The sequence below is a fragment of the Triticum dicoccoides genome, chromosome 1B (genome assembly GCF_002162155.2).
Source record: "Triticum dicoccoides isolate Atlit2015 ecotype Zavitan chromosome 1B, WEW_v2.0, whole genome shotgun sequence".
Lineage (NCBI taxonomy): Eukaryota > Viridiplantae > Streptophyta > Magnoliopsida > Poales > Poaceae > Triticum > Triticum dicoccoides.
The window spans coordinates 429,499,217-429,518,815 of record NC_041381.1 but is presented as its reverse complement, the minus strand read 5'-3'; the positions used below and the strand labels follow the sequence as shown (position 1 = coordinate 429,518,815).

The window sequence follows — 19,599 nt, the reverse complement described above, 5'->3', positions numbered from 1 at the left end:
GTTGCCAATAGACCTGAGGATGCTTGTTGTCAAGAGACTTGAGATGCTTGTTGTCAAGAGACTTGAGATGCTTGTTGTCAAGAGACCTGAGATGCTGTTGCCAAGAGACCTGAGGATGCTTGTTGTCAAGAGACTTGAGATGCTTGTTGCCAAGAGACTTGAGATGCTTGTTGTCAAGATACTTGAGATGCTTGTTGCCAAGAGACTTGAGATGCGTGTTGTCAACAGACCTGAGATGAGGCTTGTGGAGTATGCTTGTTGCATCCTTGTGATTATTTGTGTGGAGTATGATTATAATCCATATTTGAGTATGTTTGCAAAGGCTTGTGCGGAGTAGATTTTTTTACTCCATTTGTATGATCATTTTTACTCCATATGTTTGCATCGGCTTGTGTGGAGCGAATTCTCTTACTTTCTTAGGAGGAAAGGTCTAGGAGAGGAAAGGAGTGGAATAGAGGATTAATTTAGATTTAATTAGCAGAAAAGGTTTAATTTAGATTTAATTAACTAAGAAGCTTTAATTTAAGTTTGATTAACTAAAAAGGTTTATTTTAGATTTAATTAACAGAAAAGGTTTTAATTTACAGTTAATTTCTAGATAAGAGAAGAGAAGAGAGGAGAGATAAGAAGAGAGTAAGTAACTGGATTAAGCTATTGGAGTAAGTAACTCCATGGAGTACTAATGTCCAGGAGTACTCCAATGATTTATTAATAAACAAGACAGTACTAATGTCTAGGAGTACTCCAATTCAAGAAAAGAAAGGAGAAGAGAAGAGATCCAAGAACTTCTCCTACTGGAATTGTCACTGGGTAATACTACTGCTGTCCTACACAATACTCCTACTCCAAGAACTACTCCTACTGCCAAGTACTGAAGAGAAGAGAAGAGAAGAGAGGAGAGGAGAAGAGCAATATACACTAAATTACTCCAGTAAACAGCATAATGTTTCATTTAATTAGTTTAATTAACAGAAAAAGGTTTAAGTTAGTTTAATTAATAGAAAAAGGTTTCAGTTAATTTAATTAAAGAAACTGAAAGGTTTGAGTTAATTTAAATTAACTGAAAAGAGAAGAGAAGATCTACACTACTCCAAATCTTGAACTCACTTTTTTTATTTGAGAAGAGAAGAGCAGAGCAAGCACTGCTACTGCTCCAAGCTAATCTGACTGCAAACCAGAAACTCCAAATCTGATTATTTAGGTACTCCAAATATTGGATCTGTTTGCTACTCCAAATTTTGCAACCACTACTCGAAAACAATACTTAAACTACAGAAACTATAGCAGAACAATTGCAGTTTTGAAGTAAAGCTTCAGTTAATTTTAAAGCTTAAATTAAACTTTCAGTTAAAATGGAGAGAAGATGGAGAGAAACTACAGTAAGTACTGTTGGAGTACTCACTAACTACTGTAAGATGAGTATAGTACAGTACTGCTGCAAGAGGAGTACAGTACTCCACTAGCTCATTCGGCACATCGGCGCTCGGCACCGCCTACTGCTCCTTGTCACCGCCGCACAGATGCAGCAGCTCCCCACAGCCGCACAGATCCGGCAGCTTCTCACCGCCACAGATCCTCTTCCCGCAGCTCCTCCTACTCCAGCAGCTCCTCCGGCGGTAAAAATCGAATCTTGGGACAACTAAGCAGGGATGGCGCGAAAGATGACGCGAGAGAAAGAGGGCAGCGGCGACGCGGTTAAGGGAGATGCAGCGACGCAGGCGAGGGAGATGCGGCTGCTACGCGGGCGAGGGAGATGCGCGGCGAGGCGGGCGAGGGAGATGCGGCGGCGCCACGGGGGAGGGAGATGCGGTGGGAGAGAGGCAGAGAGCGATACGGGCGAGGGAGACGGAGAGAGTGAGAGAGAGGGACTGAGAGCGATGCGGTCGAGGGTAAAATCGGAAAACGCGTATATTTCGTAGCGTTACGAAATTTCAACGTTCCAGAAAAAAAAAAGATTAATTAGAATGGGGGAAGAATCCAACACCAATTGGCTACATTATGATTGTAGCCTTGCACAATCTCCCGGCACAGGTATAAATGAGAAGCAGCCATGGACGCCATGGGCCTCGCGTGCTGACAAAGCCACACTTATAAGCCACGGACAACACGCCGCCTCCTCAGCAGCCGCGCCACAACCGAGGCACCCACGCAGACGCAGCCCAACCCGAGAGCAGAGCAGAGCAAGGAGAGAGGATAGAGGGAGATTGATCGATGTCTTCCATATCGGTTCCGCCGCCGGTGGCGCCGGAGCGGAGGGTGCCCGTGGTGGTGCCGGTGGTGCCCCACTTGGCTGAGGGAGGAGGAGGTGGGAACGGGGACGATGCGCGCGGTGGCATGGCGGGGATATCGCCGAGTATCCTTATCATCGCCGTAATCGTGGTGGTGATGCTTCTGGCGTCGATATCCATCCACTACTTCATCCGCAGTCTCTGCCGCCGCTCGTCCGCCTCGGGGCCCGCCGCGCCGCCGCTCCCGCTCGTGGCGGTCCGCAGCTCCGCGGTGGCCCCGGCGGCGGCGGCGCCCGTGGCCGACCAGGGGAAGGAGGCGGCCGCCGAGAGGGAGCGGCTCATCGGGCGGCTGCCGCTCTTCACGCTGGCGTCGTCCCTCGCCGCGCTGCCCAGGTCGTCCAGGGACTGCGCCGTGTGCCAGTGCGTGTTCTGCGGTGACGACGAGCTCCGCCTCCTGCCGGCGTGCCGCCACGCCTTCCACTCCAGCTGCGTCGACCCGTGGCTCCGCTCCAACCCGTCGTGCCCGCTCTGCCGCGCCTCCATCGCGCTCCCGTACCCGCCGCTCCCCGAGCTCCTCCGCGTCGAGCTCGGCAGCGTCAGCAGCCGCCGCTCCACGTCGTCCTCGTCCTCCGCGGCTGTCGCCGCAGCGCCGCCAGAGGGAGTCCGCGCATACCCGCTCCCCAACTCCAACACCAACACAGAGTACCTCGTCGAGGAGGACCTCCAGGTGGTCCTCAAGCCGCCCAGCGCCGCCAACCCGGCGCCACCGCCGCCCCCCACGGCTCGAATTACCGGCGAGCCGAGCCAGCAGCTGGCAGCGGCGGCGGAGCGCGGGCTGTCGTCGTCCGTGACGCCGACAGCGTCGTTCAGGTCGGTGGGGCGTTCCAGCAGCAGGTGGAGCAACCGGTGGAGCAGCCGCTGGAGCAGCGGGCGGTGGAGCAGCCGGTACGACGCCGGGAGCGTGACGGCCGCCGCCACGGCCGAGTGGTGGTGGGACATGGACGGCGGGGTGGCGCCAGCGTCGCGGCGGGCCGAGTCCGAGGACGGCAGCGCCTTCTACGGGTTCGTGCGGTGGCTGACGGGAGCATACTAGCTACGTACAGTAAACAGCGCGTTCCAACGGCGGGACAAGCTCCGGCCTCCGGCGCCGCAGCCCCAGCGAGCCGGCCGGCGACGCGCATGCAGTGTAATCTCCAAACTACCCCTAAACCGGATGGATTCTGATGCCGCTGCCGCACTCTCTGCTTTTGGGCATCCGCGACCTTCTCTCTTGGTTTCTTTTGGGGTGCCGTACGGATTACAAAACTGGCTCCGACTTGGAGAATGTCGGCGGGAAGGTTGAGGAATTCGCTTTGAGGCGAACCGAAACGAAACGAAACGAAAATTCCACATCTTCCCAAGCTTTCAGCTAGTTCTACTCCTACTCTAGTACTACTACGTATACTGCAGTTTGATTTGAGCTGTACTACTGGTCAGTCTGTAATTTTCATTCCATTGGTCACTGTGGATTGCAAGGCCAGTGCAGTGCAGTGATGAAGAGAGTGATTTTGCTCTCTGTCTCATGTGTGCGACAGTGCGAGACTGTGTGCGTCGTAGCGTGCTACAGGAAACTAGGGGAGAGCGGTATGCTTTGAGGCAGGACAAGCAAAGAAAGCATTTGTTGTGTGTAGTGTAGAGAGTGCACATGGAGGTGTGGTGTTGTTAGGATATGGGTGCAGATTCCTGGTCCAGGCCATACAGCATGAGCGTGATCATGAGCGTGAGATCAAGAACTCAGCTCTACATGGAAAAAGGACTTGGCTGTCCCATTGGACAAGTAATCATCTCCTACCATCATCTACCAGTAGCTAGCATGAGTATATTATTATCTACTGTTAGTTCAAAGTGATCATTTTTGTTGAACCAGTGTAGTGTTCCAGTGATCATATCATATCTGCATGCATAAAGTGAGTGGTGGGTAGCTCTGGACTGGAGAAACTTTGCTTTGACTGTACCCCTGCACTGACTTGACCTGTCTGCCTGCCTCGTCTTTCTTCTTCCTCCTCAATTCCTCATGCTGTATGTACAGCAGCGATTTGCTTGCACTGAAGACTGGCTTGGTGCATTTTTTTAGCTAGAACACTCAATTGGTCTTCTTGCCTTTGCGTTGGAGTAGTACTCCCCGGTCCTTTTTACTCTTCATATAAGAACATCTACAGTGGACAAATCCAGTCCATCAAACACCCGCGGACGCGCCCAAGAAAAGCATCTACACCCACGGTGGACAAATTCGGTCCATCAAACACCCGCGGATGCGCCTGGGCGCGTCTGTGGACACTAACCGGTCACGTCTTAAATAATGCAACCCACATCCGGACATCTTAGTTATCATGGGGCTGTTTGGATTGTGACTAATGTTTGCTATATATTGCCGCATTATTTTTGCCACACTTGTCTAACTTGAATTGCTCAAATTGTTAGCCACACTTTGGCTTGCCTATAAGGAAATCTTGCCACACTTTTTGTGTCTATGACATATGGGGTTCACTTCTCATAAAAAAAATTGCCTTAGGTGTGGCTAGAACCAAACACTCACCCAACTTGATCAAACTTGTCTAAGGTGGGGTGTGGCAAAGTGTGGCAAAATCTGGCTAGAAACCAAACAACCCCCATATCTCAAATCCATACAAACTCATATAACTACGTCGATGCATTAGACACATTGCCCGACTACTCCATCACTACTAAAATGCCATCGAACTATTAAAATTTGGTATGTTTGGCTATGGTGGAGATCATCGACGGCTGCCCTTGCCCTTCCCGACGCTCTTGCCGTCCTTCTCGCGGAAGTACCGGTCTGTGGACGTGCCCGGTCGCCTCCGCGGGCATTTGAGGGGCCGAATTTGCAAAGTACGACTGTAGATGCTTTAGATTTGGTCAAAAGTCAATGAAGTTACATCAGATAAATTTTATATGCAGAGTAAAAAGGACCGTGGAGTACTGTTTTTGAATGCGTGTGTTCATCTAATATCGTGAGGTGCTGCTGCTGCTGCTGAGGTCCATGCAATGCAAAGCAAGGTCGCTTTGACTTGGTTGCTGTCTCAAGGGGGGCAAGCAAAAGCAAAAGGCAGTGGCCTGCCTCTGATTCTGGAGAGACTCGGCATGCAACTTCCTTTCTACTTTTTCCTTCTTTTCTTTTCCCCTATCCTACTACTGAGAGATGGGCGCAGAGGCAGTGGGTAGGTATAGTACGTAGCTGCTGCTGCTAGCTCTTTTCGGCGATGTTTGTTTTCTGGTTCGTGGATCGTGACCAGTGATTGTCCGTGGTGGCGTGCTGTTCAGTCGAGTCAAATGTGTATTCCGTCGACCGACTGACTCCACGCGCAGGGCAGGGGTACGTACGTTCGTTCGTACGGTGGGTGCCATTCTGTGCACCATCTTTTATGGGCCGGCCAGGCGACCAACGTGATGTACGTTGCGCTTAACCATCATCATCGGAGAAAGAAAAGACCGAGCTGTACCACGTTTGCTTTGCTAGCCGGTACAGCTGGTCAGCGTGCAGAGGTGTGAGCTCGATGAATCCGAGCGAAAAAAGGTTTGGTGCAACAATGGTGCTGGAGCCGGACCTCCCATATATGAGGTAATAGCATCTTAGGTCCTTGAACTTGTCCTTCATTTGATGGTTTGGTCCTCAAACTTGCAAAAATATATTATTTGGTCCTGACACTTGTTCTCAAGGTGCACATTTGGTTATGGGCCAATCAACAACAGCCAAGTGGAGCCAGCTGGGCGGAGCCAGTCAACGCCGCAATTTTTGCATTTAGCCCCTTTCTGTTTATCGAAATTAACCCACTTGATACCTCTGCTGGAGTGGATAGCTAGCTCTCTATAGCCTCGCCTCGACCCACCTATGCCAGCTGCTCGACGGCGGGGACGCACGGAGGGACACGTCGACCGAGGTGCCTAGGCTCGGCCGGGGCCGGGGACGCACGGAGGAGGCTTGTGCGTGCGTGCACGTTCGTTACTTGTATGTACGCGGCGCCGATGTTGATGATCTTGCCGCTCCGAGCGACCGTTTCCAGCCATGTCCGTGCAGGGCCTAGTGCAGCCCGCGCACCGCGTCGGCCGTCGTGAGGTTGACGAAGGCGTACTCCTTGTTGCTGCAACGCTGCCTACTTTAATTTGCACGTTGCAAAACTGAAGAAGATCGTGACCGTGGAGTTTTTGAACTGCTGGAAGATTCATTCAGGCTAGAAGACCAAACTAACTAAAGTTATGCATGCTTTCATTGTTTGTTTGTTCCCTTGGCTTGCTTTGGTTGTTTGTCGCTCGAGGAGCTCTTCGCCGCGCTGCGGCCTGCCCCACTCCCTCGCCGGCGTGACGCTCCTCTCGCTCTTCGTGACCACCGTTGTCGCTGGCGTCGTCGCGCTCGCTGCCGGCGTGGGGATGCGCAGGTTCGTGCGCGACCTCTGCTTCCTCTTCTTCGCGCTTTGTAACCTCGTGCGCGTGCTCGTGAGCGGCACAGTCAATGTCTGGGTGACGCGTCCTTCGTGCCCATCTACGTGGCCTACGTCGTCCTCGTCTGGACCTCCCAGTGTTGCGCCGAGCCGGGGAAACTGTCGCACCCCGACCTCGCGGCGTCGCTCCTCCTAGAGGACGACGACGACGTACCTCCCCTACCGTCCTACTCCTCCAAGATAGCGCAGGCTCCACGACAGCAGCCTGCCTGCATTACCTCGTATCCGAGCTCCGCATGCCGTTGTACCTCCAGCGCCGCCTCACCATCCCGGACATCGCCGCGCACCGCTGGTCTCGGCCCTGCGCCGTGGCCTTCGCCGCGCTGGCGCCCGTGCTCCTCGCCACGGCATGGACCTCGCACAACCCGGCGAAATCATCCTCGCACCACGCCGCCACCACAACAGCGACGGCCGCGCGATCCTCCTCGTCGACGGCGTCCTTGGCCTCCTCCTCGCGGCCCTCACCGCGGCCACAACGGACACCGCGTCCCCTCCTAACGGGCGCCCGCGTGCCGTGGCTGGCGGTGGAGTTCCTGATGAGCGTACTCTGGGGCTCTGGGCATACACCCTGGCGCGCGAACTAGTGGCGCTCCTGGTGGCCATCGGGTACCGTACATGGTGGGCATGAAGGCGAGCATGCTGGGCGTGACGGTGCTGGCATGCGGAGACTCGTTGGGCGACCTAGTCTCCAACGTGACGATGGCAACGCACAGGGGCCCCGATGGCGCGCAGATGGCCGTGTCATCCTGCTGCGCCGGGCCGCCGTTCAACACGGTGGTGGGGCTAAGGATTTCGCTGACGCTGGCGGCGGGCGCGCAGTACCTGGCGTCGTTCATGCTCCCGGCGGACGAAGCGGTGTACGAGACGGTGGGGTTCCTGTGCACCGGGCCGGCGTGGGTGCTGGTGGTGGTGCCGGTGAGGGGCATGCGGCTCGACCGGGTGCACGGGGTGGGCCTCATCATCATCTACCTCACTTTCTTCGGCGTCCGCGTCCTCGACAGCCTCGGCCTCTGGTTCGAGTAGCGACGGCAGCAAACAGAGGAAGTTGCTCTGCTCCCGTCAATGGCAACCAACTGTCCACTGATGTACGTAGGTGGAGGATGATAGTTGATAGATCAGATGCTTGTACAGTCGTAGTAGCACTAGCTGGTACTATAGTATTAGCTGTAGGCGATTACCGATGAATTAGTTAGTGGTGTAATTGTTGCTTGTTTTGGTTGGCATCAAGATGATTTCCCCGCGAGTTGAAATCGATAAACGACAGGTAGCTAAATGCAAAAGTGCGGCGCTGACCGGCTTGGTCGAGTTGGCTCCACTTGGCTGCTCATGATTGGTTCAGGACCAAATGTACATTTTGAGGACAAGTTGGAGGACCAAATAATTCACTTTTGCAAGTTTGAGGACCAACACATCACATGCAAGACAAGTTTCAGGACCTGCCGTGCTATTACCTCGCCATATATCATATGTAAGCTATAGCCAGGCACAGTAATAACGTTGCATATGCGGTGTCAGACAACGAGCTAAGTTGAACAAAGTAAAGCGGGAAATCAACTGCGGCTGGTGTCGACTCTCTTAGTAGTATTACCCAGTGGGATCGTTGGCTTGAGAAGGACAGTGATTTCTTTTTCCCGGGCACACGCAGCGGTAAAACGCGAACACAACCAAACAAAAACCAAAATCCCCGTACACACGCGTTCGTTGCGGCAAAGCGGGCCATGCGTCATGCGTTAGCGCACCCACATATGGCCACTTGCATTGCGTCCTAGCCACCGCATTACACGTCGGCGGCGCCATCACCCACTCGACCCGAAATTTCATTCCAAGAGGAAGGAGCTCGCGAAATTCTGCTCTCCGGGAGCGCGCAGATCCGTTCGAGTGGATCGTGATGTATGTGCGTGTGGCTGGATCATTCGCAGCTTGTGTTACGTTACGTGTGCACGTCCCCGGTGAAGAAATTTCATCTGGCGTAGGCGGCCAGGAGGTCGCCGTCCATCCAGAGTCGAGTCGCCATCTGAGTTGGACTGAACTGGCTAGCTACTTGGCTAGGGCAAGCGATTGGAAGCTGCATGCATGCTTTCACCCTGCGTGTGCGTGCTTGGTCCCCAAGTTAAATCAGATCACGGCCTGGGTTAATCTGCCGCGATGTTGACCGGAGATACGAAGGTTAACCTAACCCCATTAGTTTAGCACAAGCAAGATACTCGCACACGCGAGCGGCTGCCGAGTGTGCCGATAGGGCTGAGTGTCGAGTGGAAACGCAACGCAACCCTGCGTCGCATTGACGACCAGGGGGTCGCCGGGCGCCACGCCACGCCACGCATTGACGACAAGTCGCCTAGGCAGGCAGATCCCTCTGTTTCCACCTCAGCCAAGACCAGTGAACGCAAGGGTCCCTTTGACCGAGGACTAGGACTTTTTTGGTGTGACACTGACGTAGAGTATATGTTACTAGCATAACGCACATGCGTGTTAGATCTTCGGGCTACTTAATCGCCTTCTATTGCTAGCTTAGAATTGAAGGAGCTGGGCGCGGTACCTTAGCTACGTACGCTCCAAACAATAACAAGGGCTGTTTTCTCGATCGATTGGTAGGGTTTCTCTCTTTGTGTGCGCCTGTACCAGTATTGTATTTCCTCCGATACAAAATTTTTGTCTTAAATTTATCTAGATACGGTTGTATCTAACATTAAAATGTGAATAGATACAATTCATATGTAGACAAATCTAAGACAGAAATTTTGGAACAGAGGAAGTACTACTCAAGCCTGTTGTTGTTGTCGTGGTCGTGGTGGTCGTCGTATGGAGTAGTGCTATGCTACCAATGCTTAGCGTATCGCATTTAAAGCCAATGGAATTAGAAATAAATAAGCATACGGCATAGATCTGATTGTACAAGCTACTCCCTCCTTTCCGATTTATATGGCTTATCTCAAAATTTTAGTTTTTTTCATTTTATAAGGCTCAATTTGGTTGTTTCCCATCACATGTTCAGATTCCAAGGTGCGTTAAATCATTGCATACAAGTATTGAGAGAAAATTGACCAATGCATGTACATTATGCATGATGCATTGCAATTAATGCATTGATAAACATAATTTTTTGAGAAAAACAAGAGCATTAATTAGGTGCTTTTGCAAACTACAAAAGTATTCCACCACTCACCATCTACCTTGGTTGGTGAGATTTTTGAATTGAGCCTTATAAACCAGAAAGGAGGGAGTATGTAAAGAGGAACAGGACTGCCTTGAAATTCACTTCGCCTCATAAATGTATATGCACCCATTGTCTTAATACACATTTAAAAAAGTTTAAAAAATTCGAGAAAAAATCCCAGCTGTAAATTCGGATGGGGCATACATTTAAGTCCGGGTGCAGTATAATGTGTATTTACAGTTGGGATTTCACTGAAGGGTAGGCCACACTCTCTATTGAATATTTCCTGCCCCACTATTTTAGAGTATTGGCATCCATCATGTTGTATCACTGAAGGGTAGGCCACACTCACTATTTAAAGCATATTTTTAATATAAAATATATTTTGACAAGCCAAGGTTTCAGGTTTGATCAAATATTAATTCAATAATACATCCATTACATCTTAAAATATTCAATATAAATATGGGTTCATCAGGGGAAAAGTATAAATTTTCTAGAAAAAAATAGACACTTTTTTAGGAGAGTGGCATTTTGGCTCTTAGGTATAGATACGCCTATTATGAACTGTGTATAAAAAACACATTTCAAAATGTTAAAAAAATTCAAGAAACAATCCCGCGTGTACATCCGGACATCCTATATATGTTCGCACATAAAATTTCGGTGAAAAGGACTTTTTTTGTGGCATGTATAAAAAATATAAAAAATACCTCGTGAATAGCTGTAACCAAATATCGAAAATTGTCGGTTTTACACAAACTACAAAAATGTCCTTTTTTTATTGAAACTTGGTGTACACACATAAAATGTTTGGATTTACACGTGAGATTTTTTCTCGAAATTTTTAACTTTATAAAATGTGTATTTAAACAATGGGTACATATACACCTATGAGCCAAAGTGAATTTTCTCCTTTTTTAGGCAATGAGCCAACGACTAAAAAGCTGGGCTCGATAGTCATATTCATCTTCTAATGTTAAACAGACAGGGTTACGAAAGATGCTTGTGATTTGGATCTAGTTCAAAGTTGCAGTTCCATGGTGAACAAAGAGAAATGATCATGTTACATTTTCTATGTATTGTACACTCGAAAAACTCCTTGTCGTGCTTGTGCTTGCTTGCTCGTGGTATTAGTCAGTTATACTTCATTGGAATGGCAGTACAGAATACTAGCCGGTACAAGTGGCATGGCTGGCTTCTTTCCTGAATCACAAGTGACAACATCGCCATCGTCTTCCATGAAATCTTCTGCAAAACTGCACTCTAGGTGATAGAGGCAAGGGGGTCCCGATCTTTCGACGAGATGATAACTATCAATTTTGTGAAGATGACTTTGACGACCCGACTATAAACGTGCACGACGTTGCACCTTAGCAATCGCTAAACCAACTCCAAGAGGTTATTGACCACGCCGGAGCACAATCAACCTGACCACGAAGGTCTATTCCTACAAGCAATCGAAGAACAAACAAGAATATGATAAAAGCAATCTAAATATTGCGAGTATATATGAAGTATTGATAAAGGTGGGGATCCGTAAGCGGTCTTGGTCTGGTCGTTGGACATAAACGAAGTACACGAAGTTGCAATGGCTAACTTTTAACTAAACAAATCCCAAGGGAAAAGCTACTAGATGGATTTACTTATATATGAGCAAGGGGTGGCAGCCAAGGAGGTGGGAGGACGTCCCAAGGCAGCCTAAAACAAACCCTAGGCCGTACAAGGCCAATGGGCTCAAGTGGAGGTGACGTAACACCTTTGGACTTGTAGTTTGACTCGGATTCTGCTGCAACATCAGATTGTTTCGTCCATAACTCAACGCTCCGAACGAATTTGAAGGTGAATCCAATTTGGTTGGAAAGTGCATGAAATCTATTTTCCAACAAAAAAAGAATCACCCAATTTGGAATCCGCATGAAAAAGTTATTGACGTTTTGAGTCAGGTATGTCTGTGCAGTCCGAATCTGAGTCCAGAACATGAGAGACTTGGACTCTATCTTCTCTTGAGCCAAAAGTGACGTGAGAGAACTTTTTAAACAACAAGTAACATCTCTTTCTCCCTTATCTTCGTATGTGTATTGTACAAATTCCCATACACCTGTAATTAGATATGACACAAAAGTTTGTGAAGTATTTTTGTCCTGGATGACATAAATAAATTATTGCATAGTTTGCATTAGAAATCACCTCACAAATATACATGTATGCAATATTTTTGGTCGTATCCAAGGTAGTCATGTCCTCATCATCCTCCCCTTCTTGAAAACAAAGCCGTCCTCAGCGTTGCTTAATCTGAAATGTGGCTAACAAAAGAGACAAGGGGTACATGTTGTATATGTATATGTCATCCATTTTTTACTTCCCTTGATTTTTGCACATATGATACATGAATAGATGAGTAGCTTGCATAGTTTATAAAATCTAAAGCCAAAACATTATCACAAGAAGTAGAAGGCATGAAAATATTGGAACTCAGTTTGCACATATAAGTGATGCTCTTATTCATTTCAAAAGATTGACAATGTTCGTCAAAATGATTAAACATTGGCCCAATTATTTTAAAATGTATTTGATCCAAATCTGATTTATTTCCTGATTCACATGGTTCTTTGACATCAACAGTTAATGCAATGGACGCACTCAAAATTGTTGGTATTTCAGTTGTTTGATCACATGATGCATTCATGATAGTAACATGACTCTCTAAAATAGGTGGCGTGCTCAAATCAACAGGTAACTCAACACATGATGTATTTAAGTTAATTAGGGGTGCATCATGATGAGGATACAGACCTGGGGTAGGGTCATAGGCCTGACCTATACATCCTACTCAAGGCCACTACCCCAGAAGATAAGAAGACCAAGAATCCACTCGGCGATATAATCACTGGACCGTCATTCCCCACTTTCACTCGACCGTATGGGGAATGACTCGACTATATCGAAGACCAGGAGTCTGAAGAATGCACAACGGCTGGGCATTCACTCCTTAGTCTTCATGAGCATTAAGAGTATTTAAGACTGCCGTTACCAGTACGTCCTTACTTTATGTACATTAAGCTCCTTGTAATGGAGGTGGACTGGGGTCCTGGCGCACTCTATATAAGCCACCCCCTCCTCTGGGACAAGGGTTCACACCCCCTATAACACAACACACATAATCCAATCGGCCGCCTTCGAGCACCGAGACGTAGGGCTGTTACTTCCTCCGAGAAGGGCCTGAACTCGTAAAACCTCATGTGTACATCTTCGCCATAGCTACGATCTTGCCTCTCCATACCTACCCCCCTTTCTACTGTCAGACTTAGAACCACGACAATTGGCGCCCACCGTGGGGCAGGTGTCTTAGCGACTTGTTGGTGAAGTTGCAAGTTTATTTTCCGATCGTGATCATGGTTTCCGGCGGCGAGATGGTTGAGGGCCGCGAGATCCGTCTCGGCGCGCTCATTTTCGTCGCCGATGACTCAGCGTGGCTCCAGGAAGCTCTGCTTGATGTTGAGGCGCTCCCCGTGCGTGGGGCGACGCACTTTCGCGCGTGCGTTCGTGGCGTCCTTCTTCGGCAGCCGTCGACCCAGTATCAGTCGACTCCGGCAACATCTTCCCTCCCTGCTGTGCACCGCCGCAAGCGATCTGGTCGGTCGCGGCTTTAGCGGTGGGTGAAGCACGCGGTGGCTCGGCATTCAACCACTCATCAAGTCGCGGCAATCGAGCCCGATGAAACTCTCCACGGTCTGTTTGATCTGTCGACTGGCTCCGTGGAGACGTCGTTCGAGTGCGATAGCAGCGATCCTGTGGCTGAAGTCCTGATGGTCGATGGTCCGTGTAGCCCGCCTGGCTTTCGCCGTGAGGACGGCGAAGGAGCTGGTGGAGATCCATCACGTGTCCACAAGGAGTACCGTCCTGAACCTCTCTCTTTGCAGCAGAGAGAGGATCTTCGTCGTTGCAACATGGACGCACTTCACACGCCCATCGTTGGGGAAACTCCCGAGGCTCGGGCCTTGGAGGAGGCGCGCTTGGCTAACTTGGCTGAGTGCACTCGACTGGAGAACCTGCAGCACGCTCTCGACGAGCGAGCCCGGGATCGAGTTCCTGATTCTAGTCAACGACAGCTTTTCCCACCTCCACCTAAGGTATACCGTACTCCGATTCAGAACCTCACTGCTACAACCTGAATTGCAGAGTCGATTCAACCTTTTCAGTCAGAGGCTGGCCGAGGGTTGGAGCAGATCAGGGCCCTACTCCGAGCGGCAGGAGAGCAGAATTTTGCGGTGTCTCAGTCGCGGAATAGGATACACAGCAGATCCGTGGTGGCAGATACAGTTCAGTCGGCCCATAGCCCAAGATCGCCTCCGCATCGTGAAGGTCGTGGGCAGTATGATCGTCAGTTCGACTGCGACAATCGTCGTCGAGTGCTAACGCCTCCTCCGAGGAGTGCTTCATACATGCCTCGGCAGAACAACGACACACGCCGTCACAGGGACGAGCGCAGAGTTCTAGTCGACCCAAGAGAGACAGGCTTCGATGCGAGATCCATTCTCGTTCAAGGCCTGGTCGTCCGAAATAGAGCACACAGAGAAGATCTGGGCAGAGATCGTCCGAGTGGCAGCAAATTACATGTTTCAGGCCCAGTGTGTTTTGGCAGAGCCATCAGAGCAGCAGTGATTCCTTCCAACTTCAGATTGGCAACAGGAGTCAGTAAGTTGACCGGGGAGTCCAAGCCTGAAACTTGGCTTGAAGATTACCGAGTGGCTGTGCAGATTGGAGGCGGAAATGACGAAATAGCAATGAATCATCTCCCTCTAATGCTGGAAGGGTCAGCCCGAGCGTGGTTGACTCAATTGGCCCCAGACAGTGTACACAGCTGGGAAGAGCTATCTCGAGTGTTCGTACAAACCTTTGAGGGCACGTGCAAGCGGCCAGCAGGGCTTCCCGAGTTGCAGCATTGTGTGCAGAAGCCGAATGAAACTTTGAGGGAATTCATTCAGAGGTGGACAACTTTGCATCACACCGTGGAGAATGTATCGGAGCATCAGGCGGTGTGCGCTTTCAAAGAAGGCATCAAGTATCGAGAGTTGGTTCTGAAGTTCGGTCAGACTGGAGATATGACTCTGACCCGGATGATGGAGATAGCCACCCGGTATGCTAACGGAGAAGAAGAAGATCGACTCCGAAGCGGGAAGATTAAACCAGTCGACCAAGAGGCCGGTGGAGGTGGTTCCAGTCGGAAGCAAAAGCGTAAAGCCGAGCCAGCGGCACCTGGGGAGATCGTAGCAGTGGCTCAAGGAAAGTTTAAGGGAAAACCTAAGGGGCCCTGGCCTCCTAAGAAGGTGAAAGATCAAGAAGGAAATGATGTGTTGGACTTGTCGTGTCACATCCACATGAAGAAAGATGAGGAAGGTAATCTGATTCACCCAAAGCATACCACTCGCCAATGTCAACTCGTGATCCAACAGTTCCGGGAGAAACAACCCAATGAGAAGGACAAGGAGTCGGACAGAGATGAGGAGGAAGAGGAAGATGATGGTTACCCCAAGGTCAATTCCACCCTCATGATTTTTGCCGATGTTGAGAGCAAGAGTCGGTTGGAGGTCATCAACAGAGAAGTGAATATGGTTGCTCCGGCGACGATGACCACGTACCTGAAATGGTCTCAGACAGCCATCACATTCGACCAGTCAGACCATCCTGCTCGCGTAGTCACCCCCGGGAGGCAAGCGCTGGTGGTCGACCCAGTGGTTGGTGGCACTCGACTGACTAAAGTGCTGATGGATGGAGGTAGCGGCCTGAATATCCTATATGCTGAAACCTTGAAGGGGATGGGCATCCCGATGTCCAAGCTTAGCGAGAGCAACATGAGCTTTCACGGTGTTATTCCCGGAAAGAAGGCCGAGTCACTCGGTCAGATCACTATCGACGTGGTTTTCGGTGACTCCAAGCATTACCGAAAAGAAAAGTTGACATTTGAAGTCGTGGATTTCCAGAGTGCTTATCACGCCATCCTAGGGAGACCAGCCTACACACGTTTTATGGCTCGACCGTGTTGTGTGTACCTCAAGCTGAAGATGCCTGGTCCCAAAGGTGTGATCACGGTCACTGGCAATCGACAGAAAGCAGAAGAATGTTTCCAGAAAGGTTCCAAAATCGCCGATGCACAGATGGCGGCGGTTGAATTCCAAGAGTATCAGAAGAGTGCGGATCCGAGTGATTTGCTCCGAGCCAAGAAGCCCGCGACAGACTCTGCATTTCAGTCGAGTGGTGAAACAAAGCCGATTCATATTCACCCGACTGATCCCAATGCTGCACCGACTCTTATATCAACGACGCTCGATAGCAAATAGGAAGAAGCGCTCATCCAGTTCCTCCGTGAGAACTGGGACATCTTCGCATGGAAACCCTCTGACATGCCAGGTGTACCCAGAGGACTGGCTGAGCACCGTTTGTGTGTCGACCCCAAGGTAAAACCCATCAAAGAGCACCTTCGACGGTCCGCCGTTCAGAAGAGAAAAGCAATCGACGAGGAAGTGGCTCGACTGTTGGCAGCAGAGTTCATCCGTGAAATATACCACTCCGAGTGGCTTGCCAATGTCGTCATAGTCCCCAAGAAGGACGATTCACTTCGCATGTGCATTGATTTCAAGCATATCAATCGGGCCTGCCTGAAAGATCACTTCTCTCTCCCCCGTATCGATCAGATTGTTGACTCGACTGTGGGGTGTGAGCGCTTGTCTTTTTTAGATGCCTATTCCGGGTATCATCAGATCCGACTGTATGGTCCCGATGAAATAAAAACAGCCTTCATCACCCCATTCGGGTGCTTTTGCTATGTGACCATGCCATTCGGTCTTAAAAACGCCGGAGCCACGTTCATGAGAATGATCCAGAAGTGTCTGCTCACCCAAATCAGTCGGAATGTGGAGGCATACATGGATAACATCGTGATCAAGTCTCGCAAAGGTTCCGACCTATTGTCTGATCTCGCAGAAACCTTTGCCAACCTAAGAAGGTATGATATCAAGCTTAACCCGTCAAAGTGCACATTCGGAGTTCCAGGAGGAAAGCTGCTCGGTTTTCTCGTTTCCGAATGAGGGATTGACGCCAATCCAGAAAAAGTTGATACCATCCTCCGAATGAAACGTCCCGTGCGAGTGCATGACGTTCAGAAGCTGACTGGTTGTTTGGCCGCCTTGAGTCGATTCATCTCTCGTCTCGGTGAAAAGGCCTTGCCTCTTTACTGATTGATGAAGAAATCTGATAAGTTCGAGTGGTCTGAAGAAGCCGATGCAGCATCTGCAGAGCTCAAAGCCCTGCTTTCCACCCAGCCAGTGCTCGCGCGCCAATCAGCAAAGAGCCTTTACTGCTTTACATTGCAGCCACTGGACAAGTTGTCAGTACAGTACTCACAGTCGAGCGAGAAGAGGAAGGAAAAGCGTACAAGGTTCAACGCCCAGTTTATTATCTCTCTGAAGTTTTGACTCCGTCCAAGCAGCGCTACCCTCATTATCAGAAGCTTGTCTATGGAATTTACATCACCATGAAGAAGGTTGCACATTACTTCTCTGATCACTCTATTACAGTCGTCAGCGACGCACCATTGTCTGAGATCCTGAATAACAGAGATGCAACTGGTCGAGTAGCAAAATGGGCGATTGAACTCCTTCCACCAGACATCAAGTTTGAGGCAAAGAAAGCTATCAAGTCCCAAGCAATCGCAGATTTCCTTGCCGAGTAGATTGAACAGCAACTACCGACTCAAGTTCACTCAGAATATTGGACTATGTTCTTAGACGGTTCCAAGATGCTAAACAGGTCAGGTGCTGGACTAGTATTGGTGTCCCCCCGTGGAGACAAGCTCAATTACGTTCTCTAGATTCACTTTGATTCCTCCAATAATGAAGCAGAATACGAAGCACTTCTATATGGGTTGCGTATGGCCATCTCACTCGGTGTCCGTCGCCTCATGGTGTATGGTGATTCAGATTTGGTGGTTAACCAGGTGATGAAGGAATGGGATGTCAGAAGTCCATCCATGACTGGTTACTGCAATGCTGTCAGGAAGCTGGAAAAGAAGTTTGAGGGGTTGGAACTTCACCATGTGCCCCGATTGAAAAATCAAGCTACAGATGAATTGGCGAAGATAGGTTCCAAGAGAGAGGCCATCCCCCGCAATGTGTTTCTGGAACATATTCATTCACCTTTGGTTCAGGAGTATCCCTTCATAGAAGAGTCACCACAGCCCAAGAGTGCTATAGATCCGACTGAAGTTGACATCCCAGCCGTGGTCGACTTAGTCATGGAGGTTCTGGTCATCACTCCCGACTGGACAGTGCCGTACATCGCATACATTCTTAGGAAAGAACTTCCGGAAGAAGAAGAGGAGGCTTGACAGGTCGTCCGGCGATCTAAGGCATTTACTGTGATAAAGGGGCAGTTGTTCAGAGAAAGTGCAACTGGAGTTTGCCAGAAGTGTATCACGCCAGAGGAAGGTCGAGTGATCCTCAATGATATTCACTCGGGGACCTGTGGTCATCACGCGTCCTCTCGTTACCGAGCTGGATTTTACTGGCCGCGGGCCAACGAGATGGCTAAGGAAATAGTGGACAAGTGTGAAGGCTGCCAGTTTTACTCCAACATGTCTCATAAACCTGCGTCGGCTCTAAAAACAATTCCAATCGTCTGGCCTTTCACCGTCTGGGGACTGGACATGGTTGGACCTTTGAAGAAAGGCAAGAGTGGATTTACTCATGTGCTGGTAGTAGTCGACAAGTTCACCAAGTGGATCAAAGCCAAGCCCATCAAAAGCCTTGAAGCAAGCACAACTGTGAGTTTCATCAGGGAACTTATATTCAGATATGGTGTTCCGCACAGCATCATCACGGATAACAGCTCGAACTTTGATTCTGAATAATTCAAAGCCTTTTGCGCCTCCCAAGGCACGAGAGTCGACTACACTTCGGTCGCTCATCCTCAGTCGAATGGACAGGCCGAGCGGGTGAATGGATTGACTCTCAAAGGATTGAAGCCTCGGTTGATGCGTGATCTGAAACATGCAGCGGGAGCTTGGGTCGACGAGCTCCCATTCATGCTGTGGGGGTTGAGGACAACCCCTAACCGGTCGACTGGAAGGACTCCATTCTTCTTAGTCTATGGAGCTGAAGCCGTGCTCCCCAGTGATTTTCTCCACAATGCACCTCGAGTCGAACTCTTCTCAGAAGAAGAAGCAGAACAAGCTCGGCAAGATGCAGTCGACCTCTTAGAAGAAGAAAGAGAGATGGTTTTGATCCGGTCGACCATTTATCAGCAAGACTTGCGTAGATTTCACACTAGAAACGTGAGGGGTCGAGCATTTCAAGAAGGAGACCTGGTTCTTCGAGTGGACCAGCAAAGACCTCACAAGCTTGCTCTTGCTTAGGAAGGCCCTTTCATCATCACCAAGGTGCTCCACAACAGAGCATACCGTCTCTTTAACATCGAACATAATAAAGATGAGCCACACGCCTGGAATGCGGATCTGCTCCGCCCTTTCTATTCTTAAATATTTAGAATGATGAGATGTAATAACAAATAACTTTTAGTTTAACTATCAAAAGACATAATTTACTTCTTCTGAATGATTGTTGTTTATTTCTTTTGTACGAATTACCTTAGCTGCGAATCTATTTCGCCTAAGACGAAGTGATAAAAATCCTACCGAGTGATGGGTCTGCCTCTCACTCGG

At 49.6% G+C, this 19,599-nt stretch overlaps 1 protein-coding gene and 1 pseudogene across 1 annotated transcript; both read left to right on the top strand.

Moving 5' to 3' along the window:
- The first annotated feature begins 2,083 nt into the window (after window positions 1–2,083).
- Window positions 2,084–3,801, top strand: LOC119339317 (E3 ubiquitin-protein ligase ATL4-like). The gene has a single exon (XM_037611428.1). The coding sequence runs from the start codon at window positions 2,212–2,214 to the stop codon at window positions 3,319–3,321; it is 1,110 nt and encodes a 369-aa protein (XP_037467325.1). The 5' UTR covers window positions 2,084–2,211; the 3' UTR covers window positions 3,322–3,801.
- A 2,681-nt stretch (window positions 3,802–6,482) lies between these two features.
- LOC119350445 lies at window positions 6,483–7,747 on the top strand (annotated as a pseudogene).
- The last annotated feature ends 11,852 nt before the right edge of the window (window positions 7,748–19,599 follow it).